At 45.0% G+C, this 17550-nt stretch overlaps 1 protein-coding gene across 1 annotated transcript in view; it reads left to right on the top strand.

Moving 5' to 3' along the window:
• The first annotated feature begins 3332 nt into the window (after nucleotides 1-3332).
• The window catches only part of znf710b (zinc finger protein 710b), a 28092-nt gene continuing 13874 nt past the window's right edge, over nucleotides 3333-17550 (top strand). Inside the window, exons 1-3 of the mRNA XM_083759352.1 lie at nucleotides 3333-3410; nucleotides 7125-7998; nucleotides 8059-8795. Coding sequence (XP_083615478.1) covers nucleotides 3366-3410; nucleotides 7125-7998; nucleotides 8059-8795 — 1656 coding nt within the window. The 5' untranslated portion in view covers nucleotides 3333-3365. The remainder of the gene's footprint in view (nucleotides 3411-7124; nucleotides 7999-8058; nucleotides 8796-17550) is intronic.

Here is a 17550-nt window from a genome sequence, read left to right on the forward strand (position 1 = left end):
TGCGCCTAATTATGTTAATTTCGAGAAGATTTATTTCGAGAAGTAAGTAAGTAAGAGAATAACTTTAACCATGTGAAGAATGTATGCCTCGTCCTCCCACAAATTCTGAAGTAAAATAAGCAACTACACTTCAGAAATAAGCCCAAACTATAAAGCAACGGGCAACTATGAATATTAAGCCATGTAACAGGACAACTAGCCCAAAGTCGCTTATAATAAGCAGACCTGGCAACACAACCACCTTACAGTAAGGAGTCGGACAAAGACAGAAACACATTAGTCTCCGAAGAATATGTCACACAATAGATGACTGCATGAATAAATCCAGATGAAACAGCAGTTTATTCAAAAGGGCTACCCGACATAATGGGTTGATTAGGGATTTAATTCACCATTGCAGAAACCCCGGTCTGATCTACTATAAGAGTAAAGAACAGGACAAGTCGATTGTAACTTATTGTAACTTATAACCCCATATTCCTATCACATCTGGTCAGTCTTCAAAAAACATTGGCATTTGCTACAGTCTGGAATGATCACATACAGTACTATCCAATTCCCCCCAGTCTTTTTTTTTAACAAACGTGGGAGAAACGTAAGAGATTCTCTCATCAAAGCAAACTTTTCAAGTGTCAGACCAGCGCAACTCACACAAACCCTACTTCTAAAGAGAATAGGCTTTTTGGATTTGTTGATGTATTCGAAGGTTAGACCCTTGACCCTTGTAATTTACCTTGTCTGATCCTCAATACGTATTTGGATATTATGTCCTCTTGGAACACAGCAATTGCGCTAGTAGTTGTTGATATATCCAATGTTTATATGCTGCCTCATTCAGTAGAGTAGACCCTATAGGTGTATTATTCATGATTGCAATACCTTTTTCTTCTGACTTATTTAATTGTATTTTTGCAGCTATATTTATTCTCATGTTCTTTTAACAACATTCCTTTTACCATGGAAAAAATACCACCTTCACTCACCTGTGTGGGCCGTCCCTCTCCATGGTAACAGATTGGTGTGTGGTGTTTGATTGGCCCTCGCCTCCCTGAGATATCCTGGCTGTGTGCCAGCTGCTTCTTTATGACTGCTGAAGATCCGAGTGACCAAAAGGTTGTACTCCAAATGTTTTTTGTACGTGGAGACAGTGTGCAGGACTCCCTCTCCCCGTTACCTGTTTCACCATTATTCAAGTTCATTACTCTGACTGTCTGTCTCCGTAGGTGTGCAAAAGGATATTTCTCTTCATGGCTTCTGTGTGTTGCTCATTATGCCAGCAGTGGCTCCCTATCGAGGCAAATTATTGGCTTAGGAATGCGACAAAAGAAAAAAGAAATATCCATGAATTCAATCCATTATTTTTGGGGCGAACCATCCCTTTTATTATACGTATTATTTTGAATATTATTTAAATACAAATCTAGATTTAAGGTTATTTTAGCAAATCTATATGGTAGATATACCATAGATAATCTGTAGGGTATCGTACAGTATACAATATAACTAGTACATGTGTTGTGCAGTGTCTGGAGGTGGTCTCCGTATTGTTCCATTGAGACATTTTGGCCCTGGTGTCGGCTAGTAGGGCACCTTACTGGTTGACAATGTCAGTGAAGTTTCTTGAAGCAGACATGGATTGGACACTATATGCTCCACCATCTTTATTGTAGTTCAGACATCGTTGTAACTACGGGGTGTAAGCGGGAGAAGGAGACAATGAACATATAATATAACATATGGATTGCAGCTGCTAACACTGAATAGTCAGATTGCCATAGAAAACAAATACAAATGTGCTTGTTTATATTTGGAATTCATGAGGAATGACAAGGATTTGGGAGAAGTCTTATGACAGTTGGTTGGAGTGCACTTAGCAACCCAGAACCTAAAAATGTATATGAACAGTCTATCTGCTCTATCAGCTGCAATAGGGAGGTCCATTTCACCATATTTATTAGCCATCCATTCTGAGTCAAGTTATAATTTTCAAAAAGACAAAATGGTAGTAATGATAGTGAGTCAAGTGCGTTATTGACAGCCAAAATTGACAGCGGCGTCATGTATATGACAACGTTGGAAGTGCAATTAATTTTCCCATTCATTCACAATCTCCAACAGTTTCCAACATTCTTGTTGATCCACCATTATTGATTCATTTTAACTACTTTTATTTTCTCACAAGAATATGAACTGTTTTTTTATTACTCCTGTGCAACGTTTACACATCTAGTCCAGTCCATCTCAACCTGCTTGCTGCTCCGCCAGGTTGTCACTAGCGGCTGATCGGCAACATGATGCAAGGTGTTTGTAAGCAAACATGGATGGTTCCTTGGTGTCAATCAAATCCGTGGTTCATCGCTTGTCTGCCTTAGAGTGATTCGCTGACTATCAGCTAATCATAGTAACGTAATGCTTATTATAAACTCTGTCATACGACAGTGTGTTGCACGATGAACATAGGCTAGCAGATCTGAAGGCTCACATGTCACGAGCGACACCGTTATACGCTGAAGTACAAATCAATCGGGTTTCACCCTCCCTCAACTTTCATCTTCACTGTATTTTCTCTTAACGTTTCTTATTAGTTTTACCGCATTCTGTTCTATTCTTCCCATCCCCCCCCTCTCCTTCTCTCTTTCTTTCTGTCTTGTGTCTTCTCTCTCTCTCTCTCTCTCTCTCTCTCTCTCTCTCTCTCTCACACACACTCATCCACCCCTCCCCTCACTTTTCAGTTTTTTTCCACCCCCCCACCTCTGTCTCTCTCCATCTTCTCTCTCTTTCATTCGCTCTTCTCCTTGTCAGTCACCTTCCATCTCTCTCTCTCTCTCTCTGTCCTATCACATACTTGTATCAAAGTCTGTGCACGGAACAATCTCCCAATACTTTTCTGTACTATAAACCCCACTTGATAAATGAGAGGGACAGACAGACAGACAGATAGAAATGGGGAGACCGACAGAGTGAGAGAAAGAAAGAGAAGAAAGGCTGAATATATAGACGTACAAGCTGCTTCTTAGAGCTGTAATTTCACTGACTGAAATTATTTTTACTTCATTTCAGTTTTTGTATTGTGTGTGTGTGTGCGCGCGCAACTTTGAGGCGACTTAATCTATCAGTCGGATATCAAGCAGCCGTCCTTATCAGTGATACATGATCTATGTTTTTAAGACGTACTAGTAGTTGAAAGTAAAGCTGTGTGTGTGTGTGTGTGTGTGTCTGTGTGCATGTGCATGCATGCTGCTGTCACTGTGTGGTGAAGGGGGTGGAGTCAGCCACAGGGCCCGCCTCCTCTCCCTCCTCACAGTATATAAATAGGAGTGTAGGAACAGACGCTGTCCTCACTCAGTGCACTTCAACGCCAAAGAATGAGGTCCCTGAAACACCTGAAACACCACAGCAGGCGGAACGGGGTGAGTGAAGGGTTGAGGCGGGCTGGATGGGTGGTCAGGTGGGGGGGGGTCAGTACTGGTGATTGGTAGTTGACAGCTGACAGCTATACTGTAGGAGGAGGCGACAGTAACCCAGATCGTTGTCTTCCACCTCGGGTGACAAAGTTTGAGGTTAAAGAACGAGGTTGTTTGTTTAATTAGTGTTTGTTTTTAAAGAATATGTGACATTGTGGTGGTGTTGTTAACTCGTTGTGACCCCCCCACAGCAGTTCTCAAAGACGTCCCCATTGCTCCCAACTCCTGCGTTGCTGTTCCCTCGTTCACTTCATCACTTCTTTATCTCTCGTTTTGTCTGGCTCTCATTTTGGCATTTTCTGTCTGTCTGTCTGTCTGTCTGTCTGTCTGTCTGTCTGTTTCCTTCTCTCTTTGGTTTTGCTCACTGCTTCTCTCCCTTCTCTCTCTCTCCCCCCTCTCTCCCTCCCCCCTCCCTTCTCTCTCTCTCTCTCTCTCTCCCTCTCCCTCCCTCCCCCCTCCCTTCTCCTCTCTCTCTCTCTCTCTCTCTCTCTCTCTCTCTCTCTCTCTCTCTCTCTCTCTCTCCCTCCCCCCTCCCTTCTCTCTCTCTCTCTCTCTCCCTCCCTCCCCCCTCCCTTTTCTCTCTCTCTCTCCCTCCCTCCCTCCCCCTCCCTCCCCTCTCTCTCTCTCTCTCTCTCTCTCTCTCTCTCTCTCTCTCTCTCTCTCTCTCCCTCCCCCTCCCTACTCTCTTTCTCTCTCCCCCTCCCTTCTCTTTCTCTCTCCCCTCCCTTCTTTCTCCCCCTCTCTCTCTCTCTCTCTCCCCTCCCTTCTCTCTCTCCCCCTCCCCTCTCTCTCTCCCTCTCCCTCCTCTCTTTCTCTGTTTCTCTTGCTCTCCCCCTCCTTTTCGCTTCTCTCCCCTACCCTGTCTGTTTGTCTTTCTGTCTGTCTCTCTCTCTCTTCTCTTGCTCACTGCCTTGCTCTACCCCTCCCTCTCCTCTCTCACTCACTCACCCACCCTCTCTCACTCTTTCATTCTGCCCTCCCTCCCTCTCTCTGCTCTCTCTCTCTCTCTCTCTCTCTCTCTCTCTCTCTCTCTCTCTCTCTCACTCTGCCTCTCCAGTGTCTCTCTCTCACCCAGCCTCCCTCCTCTCTCTCCCCCTCCCTTCCTCTTCTTCCCCTTATCTCTCCTTCACTCTACCTCTTTCTTTTTTTCACTCTCTCCCCCTCCCCTCCACTAGTCTGTCTTGCTTGCTCTAGCTGGTTCTCTCTCTCTCTCTCTCTCTCTCTCTCTCTCTCTCTCTCTCTCTCTCTCTCTCTCTCTCTCTCCCTCCCCCTCCCTTCTCTCTCTCCCCCTCCCTTCTCTCTCTCTCTCTCTCTCTCTCTCTCTCTCTCTCTACCCCTAAGCTGAGCTCTCTCTCAGCTCTCTCATTCTCTTTTTTCTCGCCTTCTCTTCTGTTTTTCCTGTTCTCTATCTGTTCCTCTGCTTTCTTGTCGTTGTCCCCATCTCTCTCTCTCTCTCTCTCTCTCTCTCTCTCTCTCTCTCTCTCTCTCTCTCTCCAATTCTCTTTTTAGTTATTAATCTCATACATTTTCTTATTCACACGTGTGTGTGTGTGTGTTTATCCCACACCAATTAATTGACACAAAACTCTCTCTCGCACACACACACACACACACACACACACACACACACACACACACACACACACACACACACACACACACACACACACACACACACACACACACACACACACACACACACACACACAGATCCACTGTCACTCAAACATACACACATTGCTCCTACTACTGAGTGACTGTGGATTAGGAAGCAGACTGTGTGTCCATGGTCAGATGTGAGTGAGGTCATGGAGGTTGGTTAGGACAGACATCACCTGAACCAATGCCCTGAGAACACACAGTCCTCCTCCCCTCTCTGTCTCTCTACATTTGTCTCAAGCCTGCTTTATGCTTGGTCGTACAACGCTGTCCCGTGGCTGTAGATCAGCTTCTTTTCACCGAGCCACACTGGCGTACGGCGGGACATAAATCAGACATCACTCTCTGTCTCATTGTCCCGCACTCTCTCACTGTCTCTCGACAACTGGCACAGACACACACTATGATTGGACAATGAGCTCAACAACGTGATCCCTATTGGATTAGAAAACATTCCTATTGGAGGACTATGCACTCCACTTCAAAGGGTCCTAATGCTCCATCCACCAGAAGATGCCACATTGACACTAACTGGGACGTTTCTTGACATATCGTCGGATAATGTTTTCGCAGACTTGCGATCCGTCAACAGATTGTCAACGTCAACAAAGACAGACTTGTTTTTTTTCTATGTATCGTAAATGTTTTCGGCAGAACACCTGATAGCTGCAGAGCTCTCCGCCTACCAAACATTAGGGGCCAAGTGCACCACCTCACACTAAGTTCAAACTTAGCCTAGTTATAGCTTAAATGGCTTTTCAAGGTTCAAGGTTTCTTTATTTTGTCTCCCAAGGGAGAAACTTGTCTTGGACCCCAAGGACCCGCCCTGCAGCATACAGATACAATACACAATACAAGACAACAAAGGGACACAGTGACCCTTACAACATTAAAAAACCACACACACCAACATACCTAGTGCAAAAGAGGAAGAACCACTTACAGAGATTAAATGGGGTGCATTTTGCATCCCAAAACGCAGTTTAGAGTTGAGGGACGCAATACAACAACGACCTCTGCATCCACGGGATGCACTACTGTACTACTGTACTGTTTTTTTATTCTAGTTTATTTTGCTAGCTTTAGTTATAATAATAATTTCTTCTTCTGTTTTCTACATGTCACATGAATATAACCACATTATAACCATGTAAAATGAAATTTTAGTTAAATGCTGCAATTTGTAAAAATGGCAAAATATGACTCCTATAACGTCGTTGAAGTGGGACTCATAAAATGTCCCTGGGACTCATCTAAAAGACCACCCCTGCATCCCGGGACTCATTACATTGAAAACCTATTTACATCACTGCATTTAAGATATAACTAGGCTAAGTTAGAACTTAGTGTGTGAGGTGGTGCGACTGGCTCCTAGCCCCTCCTATGCCCAGCTTTGTCTGTTTGTGTGAACACAAACACAATGGTTTGATTGGCTGATCACCCCATAGCGATGATTTTATTGGCTGAGCAAAGTACATATTGAAGATAAAAAGTGAGGGCGAAAGAAAAGTGATTGGCCGGAATGACATTTGTGATGATTTTGATTGGCTGAGCATGGAATGTGATGTATGATGATGAGAGCGCACTTAAAGGAAAACGCTCGCTCATCTCAAGTTGACAGTCTGTGAGGATTCAGGCGTTTGCTGGGTGCAGATTCAGGGAATACAGGACGTCTAGAAAGAGAATAAAATCCTCACTCTCAGTAATAGTAATGTAGTAGAGTCTGAAGATCCACAGCAGCAGTCAAAGTCAAACCAGACAGACGCGTTTTGGCGTGCAGGCCTTTGTCAGTGTCGGAATTACTGATGATAAGAGAGCCCCTCACTTCAAATGAGTGTGATTTATTTTTAAACAGCAGAAGCAATGCAAAAACCTTAGTGCAGTCCCTTGTATTGAGACGCTGACATGATTTGTTGCCGCGTCGTGATTATTGATTTATTTATTTTATTATTATTATTGATTATTTTCCATTGAGTGTGTGTCCTGTGCTCTGTGTTGCAGGAGGAGGCGAGCCGGCGCCTGGGTAGATGTGAGCCCAAGGTAATGGCCAGGCTGGTGGACGCAGGCACACAGACAGATCCCGTGGTCGTGCTGTCCTTGGCCCAGGCCGCCGTGCTAGGTCTTATCTCCCAGAATGAGGTGTTTGGCGCCACCATCGCACCCAACGGATTCTACACCGGCGAGCCCAAAGAGTCCCCCGCGCCACCAGTAGACGGAGTGGACTACGAGTACGCCGACCAGCTCATCGGAGCCAACGGAGACTACCTGGGCGACAACCTGGGCGAGGACGGCGGACAGATGCAGCCCAGTTGCAGCCAGCGCCGCTGGCAGCAGGGTCCCCCGCCGCACCCCGACAGCAAGATGGCGGTCCACCCGGACCGCCACGGGGGCGACGGACCCTCGTCACACATCAAAGGCGAGGGCGCCAACCCTGGCATGACGTCGTGCGGCCACATGCTGAACACCTTGGCCACCAGAGGGAGTCTGGTCCCGGTGGACCCCGCCGCTCTGCGAGGCTCCAACAAGAGCTGCTCCGAATGCGAGCGGAACACGTCCGGTCAGCAGCACGGACATCCCCCTCCCCCCTCGGCGGGCCACCGGGGCGGAGGAGGAGACCCGGTCCACAGGGGGGCCGGGGTACAGGCACAGCAGCAGCGCGGCATGGGGGGCGGAGGCCACGGGGGGCGCGGGGGGGGTAGGGGCAGGGAGGAGGAGGTCATGATGAAGGCCTCCAGCCAGCAGGAGGAGGCCATCAGCAGCTATTTCCAGACCAGCGAGGTGGGAGGCTACGACTCCGGGGAGATGGGGATGGGCGGAGAGTACGAAGACAGCGGACAGGGCATGATGTGGGCCGACGGCAGCGGGGGAGGGGCGGGTGCGGGGGGAGGGGGAGGAGGAGGAGGAGGAGGAGGGGCTGTGGCGGGAGGGGGAGGAGGGGCGGTGTCGGCAGGGGGAGGCGGGCCTCATCAGCCACACCCGCAGCACCCGCAGCACCAGCCCCCGCGGCGGCACGGCGGGCGGCGCGTGGACCGCCTGGACATCAACATCCAGATCGACGAGTCGTACTGCGTGGACGTGGGCGACGGCCTGAAGCGCTGGAAGTGCCGCATGTGCGACAAGTCGTACACGTCCAAGTACAACCTGGTCACGCACATCCTGGGCCACAACGGCATCAAGCCGCACGCCTGCCCGCACTGCGGCAAGCTGTTCAAGCAGCCCAGCCACCTGCAGACCCACCTGCTCACCCACCAGGGCACGCGGCCCCACAAGTGCACCGTGTGCAAGAAGGGCTTCACGCAGACCAGCCACCTGAAGCGCCACATGCTGCAGCACACCGACATCAAGCCCTACAGCTGCCGCTTCTGCCGCCGCGGCTTTGCCTACCCCAGCGAGCTGCGGGCGCACGAGGCCAAGCACGAGCGCGGCCGCTGCCACGTGTGCTCGCAGTGCGGCATGGAGTTCCCCACGTACGCCCACCTGAAGCGGCACCAGACCAGCCACCAGGGGCCGCACACCTTCCAGTGCACCGAGTGCAACAAGTCGTTCGCCTACCGCAGCCAGCTGCAGAACCACCTGCTGAAGCACCAGACGCCGCGGCCGTACACCTGCTCCCAGTGCGGCCTGGAGTTCGTTCAGCTGCACCACCTGCGGCAGCACTCGCTCACCCATAAGGTACTGACCCCGCCGAACCCGGACACCTCGCCTACCGCTCCCACCATCCAGACTCCACCCAGACTGCCGTAGTCACAGAACACACTACCATTACCGCACCATAAACTGTAAATATCAATGTCTAATGTCACATCCTTAGACTGTTTGTAGGGATTTCTTTTTGTTTTTGTCGTGTAAAAACAAAACAAACAAAAGACAGAATGAGTCATTAGTGGAGAGCGAGAGACAGATGTTAAAAAGAGAGGCACTTGTCGGGACGCCAGAGGAGGCTACGACACATTCTCTTTCCTCGGTTCATCTTCTGTCCTTCACCCTCTGAGCTGTGAGTGAAGCAGGCAGGTAAGAGCAACCTCTACCCTGGCAGCCAACCATCCTCCACGCTGCGTCCTTAAAGGAGCACTTCACTCTTCGTATAATTGGTCCCCACTAATGCTCATTAAGATGGCACCATGTCTGTGTCTCAGAGGTGGGCTGTGGACAGTTCAGAAACCTGGTTGATTTCAAACGTATTTTTGAGGGTCACTGTCCAGCTTTTAGTGTGTGTGACTGTGTGTAGACACAAACTTTGTCCTAACACAAACATTAAATGCCATTGATAATGAATGGCCAGTTTTGAGTGTGTAAACGCACTAATGATTGGCCAGAATGAGATGATGTATGACGATACACAGGTGTGATTTTATTCAGTAAGAGATAGTCTGTAGTTTCTATTAGGTTGGAATCCCCATTGATGATGTCATTAAAGTAAGGTTTCTGAACTGTCCACAGTGCACTTCTGAGACACAGAGCAAGCAGTCAGAAATGGTGCAATCTTACGGGGCCGTTCACTCACACCAAGCACTTTAACTATAAAGAATAGAGATATAGTTTTAAAAATCAAGCGGATGGCAGAGCCCATACCAATGGGTGAAGTGCTCCTTTAAAAGAATACTTCACCCTCAAAAATAATTCTATCAATTGCTCACCCCATGAAGCCTTGATATCATAATTATTGTGTTCCTTCACGGTGAATGAAGAATACAAAGAGAATATACTGCATTTGGTGAATTGAAGAAAGATTCAAGCGGAATTAAACTTTAGGCTGATTTTGTTTTCCATTTAGGCCTGACCTCTAAATTAAAAAAAAATCTTCTAAATCCTCCTGTTTTCTGAAATAAATATTTTCACGATTTTTCAAAAATAGCAGACCTACAAGCTCGTAGCGCGCCGCGCGCTATGAGCTTGTAGATCTGCTATTTTTCAATAGCTAAATTATAACATAATGTTTAAAACACCAAAAGGGGTTCCCGCCCAAAATGGGTTAAAAACAACAGCAGTAAGAAGAGTTAAATAATTCCTAGGACGTCTGTGGACGTCATGGGCACAAAATGTGTCAAAGGTATATTCAGTGATTTCACTTAATTCAAATATCACTTTTTTTGATTTGTTGTGATAATCCTCCCTACTATAGAGTGTGCTGACCATATAAGGAGTTCCTCCCTGTCCCCAGTTAACCCCTGGGAATAAAAAACCTTAGGGTTCGTTTTTGGCTAGGTGGCCCAGCCTTCATCCAATCAGGATAGAGAGGTGCCTTCATGATCGAGCGGGGGTGGGCCTTCCTTCTAAATCAAACCGTCTAATTATAAAAAAAAGATCCTGTGTTAGACGTCCCTCCGCTGTCCAGTCGCTAGTTGCGATAGATTTATTCTTACCTCCCGTACATCTAGCTGCTACAGCCACATCCGGAACAACATCCGGTCCGTCTGTGAAAGTGCTCCGTTGCTATAAATCGACTGGGCGCTATAATTTAATGGATTAAATAACCCCGGGTAATTAAGGTGTTAACAGGTGTGTCAGTGCAGATTGGCGCATTTAAATGTAACACACTCATTATTAATGTATCAGCTACCACTGTGTTGATGACATCACAGTGTACTATAAATTCAGTCGTAGGGCATGGTCACGCGTGTACTTCATATGTGTCCGAAGCATCAGCATCCCATTGTGGCGTACTCCAATTAGGCTCTCATAGCCAGACAACTATTCCACAATCTCCGTAATGCTATAGGCCCTCATTTATAAATTGAGTGATCGCAAACAGCTGATCCTTCCTTAATTTCGTTCCGATGTTAATAAATGTGATGGCTGAAATCTATCTGGCACGCCCTATGAAATCAAGCCTCGCCCTCGTTTTTGCGACAAGAACAACTGCAGTACGACCTTGGAAACCATAGTTACATTACATGACGAAAGAAGTCAATAACGTTTCCCCGCCTCACCCCCCCCCCCCCCCCCCCTCAGCTCTCATACACACACAGACGCACACACGCACACGCAACTTGCAAGCCCATGGTGTGTTAAATAAATAAAGAACGAACACCTGCATGAATTAAATAAAGCTGTAGGCCTACCCTATCTGTTTCTCCTCTCGCCTCGCTTGCCTTGATGCCCGCCTCACCCACACACGCACATATCGCAACTTAATTGCAAGAAATTGTCACTGTGTGTCACCGGCGTAGGGTCCATTGGGCCACGGGCCGACAGCTAACCTAACGTGATTTTTGTCCTAGCTCACGTTCAAGTTCAAGGTTTTGCGGAAATGATAAATGCCGGAAATTGCGGGAATTCCGGCGTGCACCCATATTTTGGCGTACGCCGCTTTGATAAATGAGGGCCATAGAGTCTGGAACTACACCTCCCTAAATGCGAGTAATCTGTTCCAAACAGTTCCACAAAAATATATTTTAAAATATATTTTTTATTTCCATTTCTGCTAAGCAGCAAGCTATATATTCTTAGATGATTTGAATTTATATTAGGATACATTTGCGCGACGAAAGGGAAGTGGGGAGGAGGTTTCACTTCCCCTTGTATTGTACTCCTGATCAGAGCTTCCGTGCTCCAGTCTGTATGTATCACGGAACCCATTGAAAATTGGGAGAGGCAACAGTCTGGCAACGCGAGACCACTCCAACCTACAGTAAAACAAACTACACACCAGAAAACCGGCACTCTTGCCTTTGCTGTCCACAACCTGGGAAACTGACACGTCTGAAGTCTCGGCTTCCGTTTGTTTTGAGTCACGATGCATATGAATCTCATTTTGACTGTGCCCTTATGCAGCCAGCCATGTTCTCAATTACCCCTGAACTGGAAAACAAACTTCAAAATCAGCCTATAGTTCATCGCCATTTAACAGCAAAACCATATCAAAATCTGTTTATAAACTCTCACACAACTCTTACAGTATCTTCCAAGTGTAATGTATCCAGTCATACCCTCAGTACTTCCCATACACTGCATTTACTCTCATCAGTACTTAAAAAAGCATTTTCTGTCAAACTTTACTATGTAAAGCTTTTTACTTTCTGTCAAACTTTACTATGTAAAGCTTTTTACTAAGTTAAAGCCATATATTCTGCTAGTAATTATTGCTATATTATAGAGAGTCTCCCTGTCTCTCCAGTTCTTTAATGCACAGAAAATACATTTTCAGGTGGCACATTAATTTTATCCATTCAGAATAAAATCCATTCACAATTATAGTGTGCCAGTTCCAATTTTGTCTGCTGTATGATTTTGTTTTGTCACTTCCAGTTGAACTTGTTTAACATTTATCCTGTATAAACTCATTCTACTGATATGATTAGATTAAATTCTTCTTGTTATTAAAGAGCTGGAGTGATGGGGAGAGGGAGACCCCTGTTATACTCTCTATAGCAACTATTACTATCAGAATATAGTTATTAACACTTATTTTAACAAACAAAGGTTGACACAGAGTGGATTCAAGACACTTGGACAATACTGTGAGAATTGTTTTGGAGTTTACAAACTGATTTCTGACATAGTTTTGCTCCCTATTCTCATCAATATAGGGGGCCAGGATTCATCATTCACCATAAAGGAATGCGACACAAACAATCTCCGACGTATTCAAAGCTTTGTGTGGGAGGTAATGGACAATAACAATTCAGGGGTGAAGTATTCCTTTAAGCCTTAGTTGTGTGCTGAGAAATAGCAGATCTACAAGCTCACTCGTAGATCTGCTATTTTTGGGTTGCGTTGTCCTCTTGGATCGATCGTACTGGAGACGAGATGTCTTACATGGCATTAAGATGAGATATTACAGCTAATGACAATAATTAACACAATAGCATGATTATATCCTATACACTTTTGATCTCAGTCCGTTGAGTCACCATTTGTCACAGTGAATATGTCCTCCCTCAGAACCCAGCCTCTAATCTGATCACAATTTGGCGGCACACCATTGACAGTGAATTGGAGACAGACTTAACATACGGTACTTACAATGTGATTGTGTGTGAGCTTTTGCATCCAAATGAGGACATTTAGTAGCCGCTGAATGTGGCCAAATTCACGCAAAATCACTCACTGGGTATAGTGTCTCCTATTGATGACATCATCAAGGGAGTCACCCAGGGTTCTATACTTGGCCTGCTCCTTATTTCCCTCTGCACTCAATCAAAACATGTCTTGTGAGCTTCTAGATCTGCCAATATCACAGAATATTTACCCCAGAATAGTGCCGCTCGGGTTTGAGTGGTTAAGATAGCAGATACTGTAGTTGGATAACCTGACGTCTCTTCAAGGACAAATTGAATCCTTGTTGATTGATTGAAATTTTAAAAATGTATAATAATAATATTTATTTGACTTAACCCATTTAGGCCTGACGTCAACCTTAGGTTTCTGTATCAGAGGTGCTCAATATTTCATGTCAAGGACCCCAACAATTATATGTAATATGCCTCCGCCCCCACCATCTGAAAATATGTTGTTCCAGGGACCTCCCCAGAAGCAAAGATTTGAGTTAAAATGTTCACTCCATAATGATATATATTCAAAGATTTGAGGCACATTTTCACGATTAAAAAAAAATAGCAGACCTACAAGTTCATAGCGCGGCACTCGTGCCGCACTATGAGCTTGTAGATCTGCCAGCTAAAGTATAACATAATGCTTTAAAACACCAAAATGGGTTACTGCCCAAAATGGGTTAAGTCAGCAAGAACACAAGATGCGTGACAAATGGATGTTTCCTTGTTATGTTTGGAGATAAGAAAGAAAATCCCGAACACCAAACCTTGAGAAATAATTGATCTTCTTTGCTGCAGAGCTGTGCAATTTTTTAACACTTAAACCGCTAGCATTTATATTGATAAATTGTGATGTAATTCACACCAGCATTTTTCCCTGGTCAGCTCTTATTTTGAAGAGCCACATTTCCAGACCGGAAGTGATGAACTTATGATAGGGTGTGTGACGATGCAAGATCTCTTTCTTGTTTAATGTCCGGTCTAATGGAGTCTAATGGAATGCAACCATAGACTGTAAAACAGACAAAGCATTCTCCGGGTCTAATATGGACGTAAGATGAAGCCTGTCAGTCCTTGAATTGTAAATCGCCATCTTTCTAGATCCGTTTGGGCCCAGCTGGCCATTGGCTGGCCCAGACAACGAGGCGGGACTTCCCCCCTTCTTCTTCGTTGGTTTTTATTTTGACTCGAGCGGGGGGTGGATCCCGATCATAGACTGTAAAGGTAGCCACGCCCCTCAGAACATACTCGACTTTATGGTAATGTTTTTAATAAATGGGACCATCATTTTCCAAAAAGAATATTATGACATGATAAATGAGACTTTAAATTAGTGACTAAAAGCAGAAAGTATTCATGACCATGTTTATTAAGGTAATACAGTCTAGGTGAAGTTGGGCTCAAATACATGGACCTCTATGGAGCTATGGGTTTTTTTGGGCCCAATGACAGCGCCACAACAGGCCATTATATTAACTTTCAGGAAGTCAGGATTTCCTACTGGCTTCAGACACTATTGGCTTCAGTGCCCCCCTGAACGCAACACAGAGTCTGCTCTAGGCTGTGGAATAAACCTTGCTTTGACCAAAAATGCCATCTGGGAGAAGGAATAGGAGATACAGGCGATTGAAAGAAACAGATAGAGTGGATGTTTATGGGCACAATGATAATGATCGCGTGTTATTGACAGCACCAGCTAGCAACTCGACGCTAACGTGAGTAGCATTATGACTTGATCAATCAAAAGCACTATATAAGCCCAATTGCCGTAGAGCTACGTCAATGGCGTTACGCGTAACATTGATCAATTGCCTTTAATTGATGTAGATTAATGGTGTTAACAATGTTTTTTTTTCTTTTTTTTTTGCTTGGCCACACGAGACAAACTACAAGAACAAAACATGAGAATTTGATTATGGTTGACAGTTGCTTTTCAGTCCTGCATTTTCACGGTTCATTTTCAAGGTTTCATGTTGAAATTGAAAGGTCTCATGAATAATATATTTGTCATATAGCAAGCCATAGCCTTCATTTTAAGACACTATAGTAACAGTGCAGTGCCCAGTCTGTTCAACATACACACACAAGCATGCACACACTTAACACAGCGGTTTGTAAACTTTTGGGGACATTCCATTGAACCATGCAACCTTATGAAACTTCAGTGAGATCTAATTGGGGACACCAAGTTTTGTCCCCAATTTGACATCCTGATCAACCCCAATCAACTGGCTTCATGTTAAACATTTGTCCCCAAATGTGGCCTACAGTATGTGTCAGGAACACACACAGTCGCAGTCACAGTGGACATTTGATACGTAATGTCATCACTAGCATCATCTTGTTAAAGGTCACTCAGAATACATTCTGAGTGACCGGCTACATTCAAAGTTGTAGAATGTTGAACTCATTCTGAAAGGGTTTCCAACGTGTACAGATACATTACATTGTATACAATACATTACATGTACAATACAGATATATACAGATATATACCAGTAAGACGCCTAAGGGCGAGAGGTTGCGTGCACACATCCGCCTCGTTGATGGCAGACTGCTGGGCGAGCGCTGGCGCTTTGGCATGGGGGGTCTGATCAACATGGAATGATTTATGTACTGGCCATTTAAGGAGCATGTCTGTACAGGGTTTGATGAGGTCAGATCAACAGAACAGGTCTGCTCCATATATGGAGATCTAAGGGTGGTAGCGGGGACATTCTCTTGTACAGGGTTTGATGAGGGCCGTGCCTTAATTTTTCGGGCCTGTTGAGAACTCTAGTTTTCGCCGGCTACCAGGCGCTAACCTGACTCCAGATGGCGGCAGCAGTGAGTTCCTCCTCCTGCTCCCATCTGGTCTGGAGCGATATGCAGCCGTATACGGCCACTAGAGGCGGGATCAACGCGAGACTGGTGATACTGTAGCTGTGCCACAGCGCAAATGTAAAGACAACCGAAATTATTATGGAGATATCAGATTTTTGTCTTGCTGCTTCGGGTACATCGTTTCTGCTTGAGAGAGACCAGATGCAGGCAGGAGGAGGCAACTTGTGAACTCAATACTGCTGCAATCTGACAAAGTCAGGTTAACCGGGCGCGGCTGCACTAATAACTTTGGGGCAGGCTCGTCTAGAGTTTGAATGGACAGGTATCATTCAAAAGGGAGACATCGAAGAGGATGGATGGATGGGAAAGGATCAACATAATGGAATGTTAGAACATATTCTGATATATATCCATATATGGAGATTTTGAGCTTTGAGGTCAGATGTGGAGTTGCAGGCCAATATTGATGACATCAGGGATCTCCATATATGGGCTTAATTACGACAGCAGATCGCATTTACTATGACATCAGATGTCATAGTGATGTCACAAGACCTGGGCACCATATATGGGGGCTTTCCCATTGGGGATTTTGAGTGATACACTGACTGACGGGAATTGCGCGTTTTCATAGTATCATAGTAAATGCGAACTACAGTACAGCAATGATTCTAAAACTTGGACCCCCAAATTAACATACATTAGCCCGCTGGCCCCCTTTTGAAAAGATGTACCAAATATAGATAAATATATACAGTAATGTGCAGATCAGAGAAACCCAACATTTAAAGCATGTTCTCAGATTAATTTAATGAGATACAATATAAATCCTCATTTGCATCAGGCAAATCTTAGAAACTTAAGCAATCAAACTCCTACTTAGCGATATATGAATGTATAATAATATGGTAGATGCAAAGGCATACAGTAGGTATCAGTAGATGTCCTGCTATATCTGATGGAATTTGGGTAGTAAAGCTTGAACCAGCTAACAACCCCTTGCATCATGTAGAATTTGTAGTATGACAAATAGCAGATCTACAAGATAGCAAGGTGTCGCATCTTGTAGATTGACAGTTTTGAAACATTTTGACAATATGTTAGCTATTATTATTATTATTAAACAACCTATAAAGACATTCCCAAAATAGGCATGGCATGTTGAATGTGCTTGAACATTGTACAACAGTCAGCAAGCTGAGAACATTCTGCTTTGTAGCATCCAATCACTGCTCCCTCTGCTGGCTGACCTAGGAACAGACCTGTGTAGTGCAGACAGTGTGTGGGATAGCGATCTGACAGCCTCGTCTGTAAGTGACCTGTAATTCAAACCACTCATATTACCACTCATATTATGTCTCACTCACACCGTTTTAATTGGTGTATCTTCTTGTTGTATGACTTCTAGACTGTGAGCTAAACATAACAATAAAACGATATGGTCCTTTTTAGTATACATTTAACATGAAATTAATCATATTTTACTTTAATTGATTCATAGACCAAATACTACCTAAAACATTAGAATACTAGTCCTTTTGGACCCTGTCGCTCTTTATATAATTCCGCAATATGAACTACTGCAATTTCCAAATCGAGGATGCAATTAG

This window comes from Protomyctophum parallelum (assembly GCF_964188405.1).
Source record: "Protomyctophum parallelum genome assembly, chromosome: 2".
Taxonomy (NCBI): domain Eukaryota; kingdom Metazoa; phylum Chordata; class Actinopteri; order Myctophiformes; family Myctophidae; genus Protomyctophum; species Protomyctophum parallelum.